This window comes from Carcharodon carcharias, chromosome 18, assembly GCF_017639515.1.
Source record: "Carcharodon carcharias isolate sCarCar2 chromosome 18, sCarCar2.pri, whole genome shotgun sequence".
NCBI classification, from domain to species: Eukaryota; Metazoa; Chordata; class Chondrichthyes; order Lamniformes; family Lamnidae; genus Carcharodon; species Carcharodon carcharias.
This window is the reverse complement of record NC_054484.1, coordinates 54,372,623-54,389,501: the sequence shown is the minus strand read 5'-3', so window position 1 is coordinate 54,389,501 and position 16,879 is coordinate 54,372,623. Positions and strand designations below refer to the sequence as shown.

At 40.8% G+C, this 16,879-nt stretch overlaps 1 protein-coding gene across 2 annotated transcripts; it reads right to left on the bottom strand.

The window, feature by feature from the left end:
* Nucleotides 1-1,624: 1,624 nt before the first annotated feature.
* LOC121290752 (TLR adapter interacting with SLC15A4 on the lysosome-like) lies at nucleotides 1,625-16,137 on the bottom strand. Of its 2 annotated transcripts, none has more exons than XM_041211632.1 (2): nucleotides 16,070-16,132; nucleotides 1,625-5,259 (listed from the first exon to the last, which is right to left on the bottom strand). In XM_041211632.1, exon 2 carries the CDS (start codon nucleotides 5,255-5,257, stop codon nucleotides 4,355-4,357), a length of 903 nt encoding a protein of 300 aa, XP_041067566.1. In that variant the 5' UTR covers nucleotides 5,258-5,259; nucleotides 16,070-16,132; the 3' UTR covers nucleotides 1,625-4,354. The 2 variants fall into 2 exon arrangements, 1 of the variants encoding a protein (XP_041067566.1); XR_005945874.1 differs by lacking the exon at nucleotides 1,625-5,259 and adding an exon at nucleotides 14,049-14,121 and having other exon boundaries at nucleotides 16,070-16,137.
* Nucleotides 16,138-16,879: the final 742 nt, after the last annotated feature.

Below are 16,879 nucleotides of genomic sequence, written 5' to 3'. Positions count from 1 at the left end.
CTTCTTGTTAGCCAGCCAATTTTCTATCCATGCCAATATGTTACCCCCTATACCATGAGCTTTTATTTTCTACAATAACCTTTGATGTGGCACTTTATCAAATGCCTTCTGGAAATCTAAGTACAGTACATCCACCGGTTCCCCTTTATCCACAGCACATGTTACTTCCTCAAATAAGTTGATTAAACATGATTTCTCTTTCACAAATCCATGTTGACTCTGCCTGATGACTTTGAGCTTATCCAAGTGTCCTGCTATCATTTCTTTAATAATGGCTTCTAACGTTTTCCCTAAGACAGGTGTTAAGCTATTTGGCCTGTAAGTTACCTGCTTTCTGTCTTCCTCCCTTTTTGAATAATGGAGTTACATTTGCTACTTCAAATCTAATGGGACTTTCCCCAAATCTATGGAGTTCTGGAAAATTAAAACAAATGAATCAACTATCTCACCAGACACTTCTTTTAAGACCCTAGGATGAAGCCCACCGGGACGCGGGCGCTTATCAGCCTGCAGCTTTATAACAACTATTCCTATCTGTTTTTATATTTCTGGCTATAATGTTTCCCTCCTATTAGCCTTTTAGTCTTTCTTTGCTGTTCCTTATATTCTGTCCAAACTTCTGGCTGCCACTTGTCTTTGCACAAGTAAATGCTTATTCTTTAAGTTTGGTACTATCATTAACCTTTCTAGTTAACTATGGATGGTGTGTCTGTCCCTTGGATTTTTTCTTACTCATTGGAGTATCTATTCTGTGCATTCTGAAATTTCCCCTTAAATATTAGCCACTGCATCTCTATTGACATATCCTTTAACCTAATTTGCCAATTCACTTTAGCCAGCTCAGTTTTCATGCCCTCATAATTACCCTTATTTAAGTTTAAAAACATAGTTTCAGAACCACTCCTCTCTCCCTCAAACTGAATGTAAAATTCAATCATATTGCAGTCACTGCTACCTAGGGGTGCCTTGACTATGAGATAATTAATTACTCCTAACTCATTGCACCGTACCAGGCCTAGTGTAGCCTGCTCTCTGGTTGGCTCCAGTTCTGTCGAAGGGTCATGAGGACTCGAAACGTCAACTCTTTTCTTCTCCACCGATGCTGCCAGACCTGCTGAGTTTTTCCAGGTAATTCTGTTTTTGTTTTGGCTCCAGAACATGCTGTTCTAAGAAACTATCCCAAAAATATTCAATGCACTCCTATTCTAGGCTATCTTTGCCTTTCTGGCTTTTCCAGTCTTTATGTAAATTAAAATCACCTATGGTTATCACCATGCCTTTCTGACAAGCTCTATTTCTTCCTTTATGCTCCACCCTGCCATGTGGTTCCAGCTAGGGGGCCTGTACACAACCCCCACAAGTAACTCCTCGCCTTTACCATTTCTCATTTCTACCCAAACTGTTTCCACTTCCTGGTTTCCTGCACTTAAGTCATTACACTCTATTGTGCTAATACACTCATTAACCAACAGAGCCACCCCTGCCCCTTTCCCTTACTTCCTGTCCTTCCTATGTAGCCTGAACCCTTCAATACTCAGGTCCCAATCCATTTCCTTCTGCAGCCATATCTCTGTAATGGCTATCAAATCATAATATAACCAAAGGTAATTCCTAAAAGCATGTACATTCAAGAAAAAGGGCATTCAAGATCCTGTTTCAAGACTCATTTAGACCATGCCTTATCTTTTAACTATTTAAATTTAGTTTCTGCTACTGCCTCCCCATCAGGAATCAATCCAATCTTCTTTTTAATGCTCATTAATTATATAATCACATAATAGAAAATACCATTAAATAAGAATTGTTTATTGTAAAGTCCAATATACATTATTTTATTTTTAAGAGCATTTTGTTGCTCTAAGTATATGTCTAACAATTCTTTGTCCAGTCTGTGAATTACTTGCAGTTTTATAGCTGCAAGCCATACAGCACATCTCTTCACTGAGGGCAACACATAACATCAAACTAAAATAATGTTATGTCTAGTATAAGTGAGATACCTGTGGAATAACCAATCTAATTTTTATTCTTTCTTGGAGGCACTCTAGCTTCAGTTTCTATAGCACTGATATTGCTTGCTGGCAACACCATCTCCCTGAGATTGCAAATTTGTGCAAACATAAGGGGTAACTTTCTGCAATTGACTTGTATCCACTTGAAGTATTGCTGGCTAGGCCAGCATTTATTGTCCATCCCTAATTGCCCTTGAGAAGGTGGTGGTGAGCTACCATCTTGAATCACTGCAGCCCACGTTGAATTGGGAAGACACTTGCAACTGGATTCAATTTCATGGGTAGAATTTTTGAGTTGGCGGGCAGCCATGATTGGCAGGTGCGCTGCTGACTCTCGCGCGCTTGCACCGACTGAAATATTACACGAGTGCTCGGTCATCGTGCACTATTTCACGCTTGAGCGTGTCAAGCACATACCCACAAGCTGAGCATAAAATTCTACCCCATGTCCCAGAGATGAAGGGACAGTATTATAACCCATTGTGACATGAAAGTTTTCAAACAGGTAACATTTTAACTTGCATGACTTGATATACACGTGACTCAGGCAATCTTTAAAATTCAAAAATGAACTTCAAGTTGTTCAGAGCAGTTTTAAATGTTAAACACCAAACTATTTACATTAATGTTAAGGTGTATTTAAAGCAATATTATTGTCCCTATCACTTTCTTGAAAAGTTTCTTTGGAAAAAATGGGGAACATTGGGGCTAAATTTCCTCTACCCACCACCCCCAAATCCAAGTTAGACATGGTGCTCACAGAGTGTACTCCACCTGAAGTGATTGAGCTTGATTCTTGATTCTCTATGTTCAGATCATTATCATGGCCCCAGCATTCTCAAGGTACAACAGTGCAGAAGTAGCTTATCCCCAAAAGTAGGTGAAGAAAGTGTGCCCAGTTCTGCACAGCAATCATGCTTTCTATCATCAGGATCTTTTAGTTGCTGCACAAAACCATTTTACCTTTCTCAGTGGCTGAATGGTTATTGGCAGTGTCTCCTCCAGTCTGTGTGGGGTGGATGCAACAAGGAAGGTCCACCAACAATGGATGCCTGTGCATTTGGGCTTCTGCCAAGCAGAAAATTAGGAAAATGAGGAAAGATTGTAGAAAGAACTTACATAGCACCTTACACAACCCAAAGTCCTTTACAGCCAATGAAGTACTATTAAACCGTATTAATCTTAGAAACTTAACAGCCAATTTACTCACAGTGATGTTCCACAAAAAGCATTGAAATAAAGGACAATATAGTTTGTTTTAAGCATTGGTAGGGGGATAAATGTTGACCAGTACAGTGGGAGAGTACACTAGCCAACCCATCCCTCTCCATGTCAATTGTCTAAGGCTGAATCAGACTCCTCACAAACTTGGGCCAGGATTTTCAGGCCCCAGCATGGTGGAACACACCCCAGGAGATTTGGCAGCCCAGCCAAAAGCCCATTGACTTTTGGCAGCTCCACAGAATCCCAGCGGCGGGTGGGGCCAGATAACGTTTAGTACTGCATATCCACGCCATCACTAAGATGGTCTATTTCCATCTCCATAGCAGCACCAAACTCATCTACCTTTGCAGCTCATTCACTGTTGAAATCCTCCTCCATGCATTTGGTTACCACCGGAGTTGACCATTTCAATGCACTCCTGGATAGCTTCCATCCATAAACTTAAGTTTGCCTGAAGTTCTGTTACTTGTATCTTAACTTGCACCAAATTTCATTCACCAATCACCGCTGCACTCTCTGACCTACGCTAGATCACACAATGGCAAAGTTTTGATTTTAAAATTCTCATCCTTGTTTTCAAATTCTCTTGGCCTCACTCCTTAATTTTTCTGTTGCCTTCTCCAGCCCTACAACCACCTGAAATCACTGTGCACCTCCAATTCTGGCCAATGTATATCTTCTATTTTAATATGTCTACCTTTGTTGGCCGTATTTTCAGCTTCCAAGGCCCTCAGGTCTGGAATTCCCTTCCTCTCTCTCCCCCTTCAAGATACTCCTTAAAACCTCTTGGACCAAGCTTTTGGTCACCTGTCCTAACATCTTCTTGTATAGTTCAGTTTCATTTGTCAACGCTCCTGTGAAGTATCTTGGGAAGGTTAGGTGCAACATAGATAAAAGTTATTGTAATACAGTTTTCAAACAATTTTCAGCAACAGGAAAGCAAACCATCAGAATTCAAATCATTATCACACCCTCTCAGCCCCCTATCCTGTATATGTCTTGCTCCCTGTTCAATCATAAGCATAGCCACAAATGACATTCTCACTCAAATTTAACAATTATCTTTCATAACTTATACTTAAAACTGAGATAACCTAATTTTTGAACTGTTTTTGCTTTCAAGCAGATATCTGTAAATTTGGTGTACTGAGTTCATTCGATTGTATTTCACTCGCAAGTCGCAACAGGCAGCTGATAACCATGTCCTTCGCCTTTGTAGTTTCCATATTCTGCTCTCGTGATATCATCATGCTAATTTGGTCAACGTTACTCATTACAAGTTCTGATTCCATGATTTTTGTCGGCGATGCATTGCTTACCATGCTGTCCATTATGTATTGTTTATACAGTTCTAGAACCTTCTGCTCAAGATAGTCATTGAGCATTGAATTGGTAAGTGGCTGAGAGTGCTGGATGATGCTCTTGTCTCTAGCGCTGCAAATTCGCCAACAGGAAGTGTCACTATTGGCTGGCTTGTTTGGGAACTCTGCTGATAGTTTAGGAGACTCCATTGGCGGTGGAATTTCTGACGAATACAAGAATGGGACCATATTTGCTTCGTAGCTGCTCTGAGATGTCAGGCCAGATGTTTCTGAATTAATTGGCAGCACCTGATCTCCTGCAATCTGTAGGTCATTGTAATTATCACAAATACTTTTACAACATGACGGAACCAAATAGGTTTCCTTGTTCACACTGGAGCTTCTTGGAATATCTACAACAAGAGACTTCTGCCTTGCAATTGGTGCCACCATTGAGACCTGTAGTGAGGGTGCATTTACTTTTCCCTGTGCACTTGATCTGAAAGATCTGCCAATCGATTTACACCTTTGAAAAAGTGATAGAGCTCCATTAGGTATATCAGGGTGAGAGAAATGCCTAAAGTTACTGACGGAAGTCAGCTCTTGAACCATGTCATTCTCTGAAGTGTTTTGTTGCTTCTGCTCATTCCGTTTCATTCTGTTTTCACTTTCATTTTCATTCCAGTAAGGAATTCCACAGATGAAACCTTCACTTAACATCCCTGTTGAGAACCAATAAAGAAAAAAATAAAGCACAGATAAAATGCAAATGGAGTTTTGCAAGCTGTAAACTAACTTTGCCATTAGACAAATGTGTCAAAGAAAAGCAAAACACCATAGATGCTGGGAATCTAGAATAAAAACAAGGTAATAAGGGAAGTGAAAATGTTGTTGAGGAATTAAGTAACTTTCCATTTTATGGATGAGGAGAGCAGTCAGCTATAGAAAGACTTTTATTTATATCACGCTTTTCACAACCACAGGATGTACCAAAGTATTTCACAGCTAATGAAGTCCTTTTTTTTGGGACTGTAGTCACCGTTAATAAACAAATGAAGCAGCCAATTTGCACACAGCGAGGTCCCAAAAACAGCAATGTGATTGTGCACAGATAATCAATTTTTAGGTGTTGGTTGTGGGATAAATATCGACCAGGATTCCCCTGCTCTACTTCAAACTAGCTGAAAGCTAGTATGCAGGTACAGCAGGTAATAAGGAAGGCAAATGGAATTTTGGCATTTATTGCCAAAGGAATAGAGGATAAAAATAGGGAAGTGTTGTTGCAACTGTACAAGGCATTGGTGAGACCTCACCTGGAGTACTATGCACAATTTTGGTCCCCTTACTTGAAGAAGGATGTGGTTTCATTGGAGGCTGTTCAGAGAAGGTTCACTAGATTGGTTCCAGAGGTGTGGGGCTTATCTTATGAGGAGAGATTGAGCAGTTTAGGCCTATACTCACTAGAGTTTAGAAGGATGAGAGGAGATCTAATTGAGGTATATAAGATGCTAAAGGGGATAGACAAAGTAGATGTGGAGCGGATGTTTCCCCTTGTGAGGCATCCTAGAATGAGAAGCCATGGTTTTAGGCTAAGGGGTGGTAGATTTAAATCTGAGATGAGGAGGAATTACTTTTCTCAAAGGATTGTGAATCTGTGGAATTTGCTACCTCAGAGTGCAGTGGATGCTGGGACATTGAATAAATTTAAGGAGGAGATAGACAGATTTTTAATTAGTAACAGGTTGAACGATTATGGGGAGAGGGTGGGAAATTGGTGTTGAGGCTGAAATGAGATCAGCCATGATCATAATGAGTGGCGGGACAGGCTCAAGGGGCTGAATTGCCTACTCCTGCTCTTTGTTCTTATGTTCTTAAAACATTGGCATGGGATATTTTACTTATTTCATCCAAAAGATGGCATCTCCAAGAATGCAGTACTCCTCCAGCACTGCATTGAATTGTCAGCCTAAATAATTTTTCAAATCTCTGGGGCTTAAAGACAGGGCATTGTTTGCCCAGGCCTCCTGCCCAAATTCTCAGAAAAACATTCAATAAGCTCTCCCAATGGGCCAGTGGCTAAATGTACTGCTTAATATAACAGTAGGCTGTAGGAAGAAGCAGGTCTCAGGTTTCAATCCTGGTCTGTGCCTACTTGACTGATTTCAACTGGTACTGCAATATGATTCTTGCAATAGCCCCGGGTCAGAGAGAAAAAAGATAATCAGGGACAGGGTCTTCCGATCGGTGAGCGGGTTCGGGCCCAACTCACCGACAAGTAAAATGATGCTGGGTGACGGTGGGTGGAACTCTGGACCTCACCCTGCGTCATTTGCATTTTCAGGTCGGTGGGGGGCAGCCACGTTAGCTGTGCGCCTGCCTACCTGTCAACGGCCTATTGAGGCCATTGAGAAACTAATTAAAATCATTAATGGATCTGCCCATCCAATCTTAAGGTTGGTGGGCAGGCCAGGAGCCCTGGCAGGCTTCAGAAAAAGCATACTTAGCCTCAGGGAGATCAGTGTGCTCTTTTGCGCGCATGTGCGAAAGAGCGCACTCCTGGCTGAGGGAATCCCCCCTGCCCGCACAGGGATCACATAGTGCTTCCTGGCTGATATCACACTGGGTGGGTCTTAATTGGCCTGCCCATGTAAAATGGCGGCACGCCCCGAATGGGGGCACTGATCGGAGGTGCACCTGCCCACGCCTGCTCCTGCACTTCCCCCCAACCGGGGGAAAATTTTTCCCCAGGATTTCTATCCTGTAATTTCTGCTGGAAACTGAATACTGGATGAGAACAGGATCTGGCTTAATTATGCTGGCCTCCATTTTTGAATAACCTGACAACATTTTTGACCTAAACTGATACCTGATAGATGGGTGAAGTACTGGAGGGTTGTCAATGCTTGCAGCACTATTGTCTAGCACAAGGATAGCATTTCCAGCAGAGGAGAAGGAAAAGAGAAGAAAATGTAAAATGAAACATAAAACAATGCTTTCATGACACCAATTTCTTTTTCTTTTTCTAAATTGCTATCAATAGAGCCCCTTAAATTGGATTATACTGAATTATTCAGGCTATAGGATGCCTGAGAGGGATTGGTTCTGGGTTTGGGGCAATCAAGGAAGTATTGTTAATGCAAAGTAAACAACAAAAGAAGGGATGGGAATATACAGTTTCTCGTGAGTAAACGCTTCTGCTTTAGAGAAGGTTTCCATCCTTCCTGAGCACACCTTAGGACACCTGCACTGCAGTTTAATAGGTTTACCACCACAGTCAAACACTCCCAACCTACTCCTGTCCCAGAGCTAAGTGAGCTTTATTTATTTAGCCAATTTATTGGAGTTCTTTGAAGGAGTAACATGATTTGCAGATAAAGAGGAGTCTGCACTTGCATTTCCAGAAGGCATTTGATAATGGTTATTGCAGAAAATAAAGGCATATGGCTAACATATTTGCATGGATAGTGATTGGCTGGCTGGTAGAAAAGAGGGTATGCACAAATGGGTCTTTTTCTGATTAGCAGGTTGTGACAAGTGGTGTCCTACCGGGGTCTGTGCTGGGGCCTCAACTTTTCACAATTTATATCAATTACTTAAATGAGGGGACTGAGGGCATGGTAGCTAAATTTGCAAATGAAACAAAGATAGGTAGGAAAGTATAAAATCAAAACACTGTGGATGTTGAAAATCTGGGGAAGAATTTTCTGGTCGGCGAGTGGGGCCGGGGCCTACTCACCGATGCATAAAATGACATTCAGTGACGTCGGGCGGGCATTCCAACGTTACCATGCGTCATTCGGCTGCATGCCCACTGAACTGTCAAAGCCCTATTAAGGCCTGTTAAAAACTAATTACAACAGTTAAATGAGCTGCCCATCCAACCTTAAGGTTGGCGGGCAGGCAAAGAACTGAAACGGCCTTCACAATTTTCATGAAACTTCATCCATGGGCGGGATGAGGTTTCATGAAGTGTTTCAAATTTCAATAAAAATTATTTTTAAAATTCATTGACATATCCCAGCTCATGTAACACATGAGGGGACATGTTTTAAAAGCTTTTTTTTCCTTTATTTAAATTTTCAAATATCAAACTGATCTCTCTGAAGTGCCTCTGTTCTTCAGGGAGATTTCTGCACTCTTTTGCGTGAATGCACGAAAGAGTGCAGACTCGGACTCAGGGAATCCCACCACCCCCCAGCCACCAACCCAGCCCGCACAGGGAGCCCTCAGTGCTTCAGGGCACGCGTCATGCTGGGCGGGCCTTAATTGGCCCGCCCACATAAAATGGTGGCACGGACCCAATTGGGGGCGCCAATCAGGTTTGCGCTCGCTCCCCCCAGCCCCTGAAATAAAAACACAAAATGCTGGAAAAACTTAGCAAGTCTGACAGCATCTGTGGAGAGAAAAACAGAGTTAACATTTCGAGTCTGTAAGACTCTTCTCCAGGGCTATAGAAAAGTGGAAATGTGATGGATTTTATACTGTTTAAGAGGGGGTGGAGCAGGTGGATCAAAATAGAAGGTCAGGGATAGGTGGGAGCTAAGAAGAAATGTGACAAAGATGTCATGGACACAGGATAAAGGAAGTATTAATGGTGTTGTTAAAGACTAAATAAGGTGCTGATAGTGGCATAAAGGTAAGATAGTGTGTGTTAATAGCAGAACAAGGGTCAGCGCTCTGTGAAAGAAAATCATAAAAACAAATGGAAGATGACCCTCTGTGTGGGGTTTGGATAGGGGTTGGGGTTTTGTAGAGGAAAAAGGATTTTAAAAATTTTAAATGAATATTTTTTTTTAAATGGATTAAAAAGGGGGTAAAGATGGAGGAGAGAGTTCATGGTCTGAGGTTGTTGAACTCAATGTTAACTCCAGAAGGCTGTAAAGTACCTAATCACAGGACGAGGTGCTATTCCTCCAGTTTGTGTTGGGCTTTACTGGATCATTCAACTGAAAAGAATGTTTGGGGCCTTGGATGGTGAGGAAGGAGGAGGTAAAGGGACAGATGTTGCACCTTCTGCGATTGCATGAGAAGGTGCTTTGGGAAGGGGATGAGGAGTTGGGGATGATGGAGGAGAGGCTCATGATGTTATGGAGGGAATGATCTCTACAAAATGCTGATGGGTGGGCGGGGTGAGGAGAAAATCATTGGTGTTTGGTGGTGTTATCATGCTGGAGTTGGCGAAAATGACAAAGGAAAATGCTTTGAATGTGGAGGCTGGTGGAGTGAAAAGTGAGGTCAAGAGGGACCCTATCATATTTCTGGGAGGAAGGGTAAAGAGTGAGGGCAGAGTTGCGGGAAATGGGTCAGATATGGTTAAGTGTTCTGTCAACCACAGTCACTGGGGAAACCCTCGGTTAAGGAAAAAGGAAGACATGTCAGAAGCGCCTCTCTAGAAGGTAGGAAGGTATCGAAAGGAAAGTATGTTGTGAAGAGGACATAAGGAGATTGCAGACGGATAAAGATAGGTTGGGTGAGTGAGTCGGCAAAAAGCTGGCAGATGGAGTATAATCTAGGAAAATGTAAAGTTGTTCACTTTGGCAGGAAAAATAAAAAAGCAGAGTATTACTTAAACAGAGAACGACTCCGGAATTCTAAGGTGCAAAGGGATCTAGGTTTTCAGGTGCATTAGTCATAAAAAGTTAATTTGTAGGTACAGAAAATAATTAAGAAGGCTAATGGAATGTTATCCTTTATTATGAGATTAATTGAACATAAAAGTAGGGATGTTATGCTTCAGTTATACAGGGCATTGGTGAGGCCACATCTCGAATATTGTGTGCAATTTTGGTCTCCAATTTAAGGATGGATGTAAATACATTAGAGGTGATTCAGAGGAGGCTTACTAGATTGATACCTGGAATGAGTGGGTTCTCTTATGAGGAAAGGTTAGACAGACTGGGTTTGTTTCCACTGGAGTTTAGAAGAGTGGGGGATGACTTGATTGAAGTTTATAAGATCCTGAACAGTATTGACAAGGTGGATGTGGGAAGGATGTTTCCTCTTGTGGGTGAGTCCGGAACTAGGCAGCACAGTTTTAAAATTAAGATTTCACTTTTAGGACAAAGATGAGGAGAAGCTTTTTCTCTCAGAGGATTGTGTGATTTTGGAACTCTCTGCCTCAGAAGACGGTGGAGACAGCATCATTGAATATTTTTAAGGCAGAGGTAGATAGGTTCTTGTTAGGCAAGGGAAATAAAGGTTATTGGAGGTCGATGGGAATATGGAATTTGAAACACAAACAGATCAGCCATGATCTTATCAAATGGCAAAGCAGGTTCGAGGGGCCAAATGGCCTACTTCTGCTCCTATTTTGGATGTTTGTATGTTCCTAAACTTTATTATTAATGTGTTCACAAGAAATGAGTAAGATATCTTCATAACTAACATTTTTATACAAATGCAAATATAACACTTTTTAATTACTATTTTGATATGCGTTACATCTGTTACATATGTTTGACTAGGCAATTGACAATAACAAGTCTGGCAATGGGCATAGTGATAAAAGGAGAAAGTTAAGCTTTATTCTAAAGTTGCTATTTTATCCAGCCATTGTTAAGCACAGACTTATGTAATGGCATCTATTGGTGTTAAATTATGATGACGGGCCCAAATGGGTGCCTGATACAGGCCAGACTAACCAATGAGGTTTCTCAGTATTGGAATGAGTGGCAATCATGTTGATTCTTATTGTCAGGGGCTAAAAGCGACCTCATCTTGTCCTGGTGCAGGTTATGGGAGTCCTATATGCTGTGGCACGGAAGCATTCCTCACTTACTTCAAAGTGAAACTCGTCTTGATAGGTTTATATAGCATGGAGAAAACTACAATTATTTTGCACGCTTTCCTTTCCTAGTTGATTAAAAAAGAAAAAACATTACACTTTTATATTGAACCTTATCATAGTTCTCAGCAATGTTACAAAACAATTCTCTTCCAAACAGATAATTTTTGAAGTGCAGTGACTTTCATTATACAGGTAAATGTAAGAGCTATTTTGCAAATTGTAAGGTACTAGATCATCGGCAAGATTAATGTCCAGTTTTCTGTTTTGATCTTGTTGGTTGAAGGAGGAATGTTGGCCAGGACACTTGGAGAACTTTGCGCTTTTCTATGAAATGTACCACAATGTTTTACATCGATTTAGATAAGTTGATGTCTTACTCAAAGTTAGCTTGACACCTTTTGGATAGCAACTCCAGTAAAGCATGATTTCCTCAATACGTTACTGAGGATAAGTCAAGAGTCTCTGTTTAAGTCACAGAAGGGGGTTTGAACCCAAGCCTCCTGATTCAGAAAGGTGATGGCATTATATGAGTCAGCAAGCAATGGAACTTCTACATTAGGGCATTGATTTCTAGACCCTCTGTGAACAATGAAGACTATTTCACTGAAGAATTCAATTAGCTTAATCAAACATATCCTGCTTTGTATAAATCCATATTGGCAAAGGTAACAGCACAAGAATAATCTTCCATCAAGAAACGCTTTGTGCCCCAGTTACTAGCAGCAGGAAAATGTAAAGCAGGATTTCAGTTGTTGGCAGCATCTTAGTCACAGTTTCTGCCATTTTCCCTTCCTCCCTGTGCTTTAAGTTCTCTCCTTCCATGTCATGAACAATTTCAGTATTACTGATGAACTGCCAGTCAGGGGATGTGTAATTTCCAAACTTCCTGCCAGGCCACTGCATTTAAAATCTCTTAACCAGACATTATTTTCTTGAAAGATCTGTTTGTATATCTGTTTTCATTGGTTTGCAAACACATGAGCCAATTCTATAAATTGCACCAAAAGAATTCTGATGTCACAATATTACAAATGACATAAAGTTCTTCTGGCTTTGCTACTAAAAATGAGATTGATAAACACTTTTTTTCAAGAAGATGCTCCCTAGTTAAGAGTTTGGAATCTTGCCATTTGAAGAACTGACAGAAATGTGCTCATGAACTACAACAACTACTACAACTTATACTTATGTATTACCTTTAAGGTAATGAAACATCCCAAGGCACTTCACAGGAGCATTGTAAAACAAGGGATAAAACAAACAAACAGAAGCACATAAGGAGATATTAAGTCAGATGACCAAAAGCTTGGGCAAAAAGCGATAGGTTTTAAGGGGTGTCTTAAAGGATGAAAGCCAAGTAGAGAGCTGGAGGTGTAAGGAGGGTCTTCTAAAGAATGGGGCTGATGCCACTGAATGGCCACCAATGGTGGAGCAATGAAATAGGAGGAGCACAGCAATCTCAGAGATTTGGGCTGGAGGAGATTACAGAGATAGGAAAGGGCAAGGCCATGGAGGGATTTGAAAACAAAGCTGAGAATTTTAAAATCGAGACTTTGCTTGACTGGGAGCCAATGCAGGTCAGTGAGCACAGGGTGATGGGGGAACAGGACTTGCTGTAAGTTAAGACATGAGCAGCAGAGGTTTGGATGACCTCAAGTTTACAGAGGGCAGAAATATGGCAGACCAGCCATGAGTGTGTTGGAATAGTTGAGTCTAGAAATAACAAGATATGAACAAGGGTTTCAGCAGCAGGTGAGCTGAGGGAGGGGTGAAGTTGGGCAATGTTGTGGAGGTAGAAATAGGCAATATTTAGTACTGGCACAAATATGAGATCAGAAGCTCATCTCCGGATCAAATGTGACACCAAGGTTAAGAACAGACTTGTTTAATTTCAGACTGTTACCAAAGAGTGATGGAGTCAGTAGCTATGGAATAGAGTGGGGACTGAAAACAAAGGCTTCAGTCTTCGAAATATTTAACTGGGGGAAACTTCTGCTCATTCAGTACTGGATGCCAGATACGCAGTCTGATAACTTGGCAACTGTGGAGGAGTTGAGAGCGGCATTGGTGAGGTAGAGCTGGGTGTCGTCAGCGTACATGTGAAAACTAACTCTGTACCTTACCTACCGTACAGTACAGTTTGCCAATACACCAGTATGTTGTAACTTTGATCTGAATCCCAACAGGTAACTTCGTAACAAAACTAATTTTTCCATTAATTTTGAGTTTAAATTATTTATTTCTGCCTCAGCAGCAAAGCTTGGAATTTGGTCTGAGCTAGTGTTGGCACCTTCAGCATGTGCCTGGTTCAAGACATCTGAGGATTGATGGAATTTGATCCTTGGGTATCATCAACATACTCATTGGTTACACCTCTGCAGGCAGCTCACTCTACTGAAGACCTAATGTTGTGCTGTCTGCTTCACTGGCAATGACCCTCAGGTAAATCCAAGATATGAAGCAAACCATGGGTGGAATTGATCATGACTCCCATGAAGTTGGCCCTCCTTCTGTCTCCAAAAGATGTTTTTTTAACAAAAGCATCTTTTTCAAATTAACTGTGGGGGCTGCTGAAGAATCCAAAGTACCACAGTCATTGTTGACTGATTTCTCAATGGTGTCCTTCAACAACCTTAGAACCCTAATTACACGTCTGCAATGGCAAAGAAAGGGCTCAATAATTTAGCAGTGGAATCAATGCCTATACAAAAGAACAAATGCAACACATACCAACTTCCACACCTAAGTATTTGTAGGATATTCAACCTGAAGCCAAGTGCTGCCCATAAAATGAGACCTAAAAGAATAATGAAGAAATTATTTATGATTTGTAAGATAATCATATGATCATACAAACATAGGAAGAAGCAGCAGGAGTAGGCCATTCAGCCCCACGAGCCTGCTCCACCATTTAATAAGATCATGATAATAACCTGAAATCTGCATCCCAAGTACCTTCAACAACCTATCACCCCCTTGCTTACCAAGAATCTACCCACCTCTGCCTTAAAAGACTCTGCTTCCACCACCTTTTCAGGAAGAGAGTTCCAAAGACTCACAACCCTCTGAGTGAAAAAATTCCACCTCATCTCTGTTTTAAATGGACGACCCCTTATTTTTAAACCATGACCCCTAGTTCTAGATCCTCTCACAAGAGAAAACATCCTCTCCACGTCCACCCTGTCAAGACCCCTCAGGATCTTATGTTTCAATCAAATTGCCTCTTACTCTTCTAAACTCCAGCGGATACAACCCAGTCTGGCCAACCTTTCCTCATAAGACATTACAGGTCTGGTAAACCTTCTCTGAACTGCTTCCAACACATTTACATCCTTCCTTAAATAAGGTGACCAATACTGTACACAGTATTCCAAATGTGATCTCACTAGTGCCATGTACAACTGAACCTTAACCTCCTTACTTTTGTATTGAATTCCCCTTCCATTAAATTATAACATTCTATTAGCTTTCCAAATTACTTGCTGTACCTGCATACTAGCCTTTTGTGATTCATGCACTAGGACACCCAGATCCCTCTGCACCTCTGCAATCGATACAATTTATAGAGGAGGCAGTGGCATAGTTGTATTGTCACTGGCCTGGTGATCCAGAGACCCAGGGTAATTCTCTGGGGAACCTGGCTTCAAGTCCCATCATGGCAGATGGTGGGATTTGAATTCAATAAGTATCTGGAATTAAAAGTCTAATGATGACCATGAAATGATTGTCATAAAAAAGCCCATCTGGTTCACTAATGTCCTTTAGGGAAGGAAATTGTCTGGCCTACATGTGACTCCAGACCCACAGCAATTTCCCCTGACCAAGGATAATTAGGGATGGGCAAAAAATGCTGCCTAGCCAGTGATGCCCATATCCCACAAATGATTAATTTAAAAGAAAGTAGTATTTTAGAAAAGTTAAATTTCACACACACTACACATCACAATCTTATTCTGAAAGAAGACCAGTAGCTTTTCCTCTCTTAAAAAAGAGAATCCTACAAACCTTCATAAAATTAATCTGTAACAAATTTATATTTTTAACAATCTCAAGTGTATTATGTATCCATGTGCATCAACTCTTGTAACTTGACAGGGTGCAGCTTGCAGTATGGGTTTAGGGGGACAGATACCTCATGACATTGAGCTTTGTAACTCTTTTGAGTACAAACCCATTTCCATCTGTTTCAGATGAAGTTACATAGTTTGCCACTGTGAGATTTGAACTCTTGATCTTGGGTTTACAAACCCAGTACCATAACCACTTGGCTATTCAGGCCAAACCCCCGTTGAGCTTTGTAACTCTTTCGAGTACAAACCCAATTCCATCTGTTTCAGATGAAGTTACATTGTTTCATAGTTTGCCATTGTGAGATTTGAGCTCTTGATCTTGGGGTTACAAACCCAGTACCATAACCACTTGGCTATTCAGGCCAAGCTCCATTGAGCTTTGTAGTTGCTTAAAGTGCAGAAGGACAGAAATTGCAGTTGCTAATTGCTATTGTACTAAATATTCCATGGCTCATTTATACAGGAAAATTAAGTATCAATATTATTTTACTTGACCATCTTTTGCTGCATATATACTTATTGTCACACAGTCTCACCCTTAGCTTAAAATAATTCAACTTGTTCAATATCTCTGAACTTTTCAGTTGTTTAAAAATATCTCCAAACCACAAAGTTAAGTAACATTTTGCTAAGTGACTTAATATTTTATAAAAAAAAATCAAACAAAATGCTTACCTTCAGTTGCAGTATAAGAATTTCACTCATTATATACTGTACAACAGAGAGAAACTCCTCAATTAGAGGAAGTTGAAGGCTTAGTTATCTTTATGTATCAGATCAAAGAGGAAGTCATCAGAAACGTCAACTGTTGCACGTTTTTCTTGCGTAACAATGTAAGGAGGAAATAGTGAATTTAGGCATTTATTTTAAAGTTGGAGTAATGGTCACCATAACATTATATAGCTAGCACATAAAGCAACACAAAAATTAACCTAACATGTATGACATACCAAAAAATGGTTTGAAGAATGATTCCATATTATAGGGCAATTTTCCCAGATACCTTAAGCGCTATAGGGCCTCTGAGGTGGCCAAGATGGGGTCTTAGGCTGCAATGCTGATTTAACCCCCTTTTAGGGCAAGACATCATCTTAGTAAAGGAATTGAAGCATGCATTAGGTACAGACACTTTGAGGATCACTGTTGGGTTGATTAAACTGCCTGCAGGTGCTCATTGAAGAGGCTGTAACTCTTTTGAGTACAAACATGTTTCCATCTGTTCCTATTCAGATGAAGTTACATTGTTTGCCATTGTGAGATTTGAACTCTTGATACTCTTTTGAGTAAACCTGTTTCCATTTGTTTCAGATGAAGTTACATTGTTTCATAGTTTGCCATTGTGAGATTTGAACTCTTGATCTTGGGGTTACAAACCCAGTACCATAACCACTTGGCTATTTAGGCCAAGCCCTTTTTAGGGAATTCCAGGGTAACTCTTTCGAGTATAAACCCATTTTTCATCTGTTTCAGATGAAGTTACATTGT

What these genes read in the sequence shown, in the direction of transcription:
- LOC121290752 (XM_041211632.1), bottom strand. Translation starts at nt 5,257, where the DNA reads ATGTTAAGTGAAGGTTTCATCTGTGGAATTCCTTACTGGAATGAAAAT.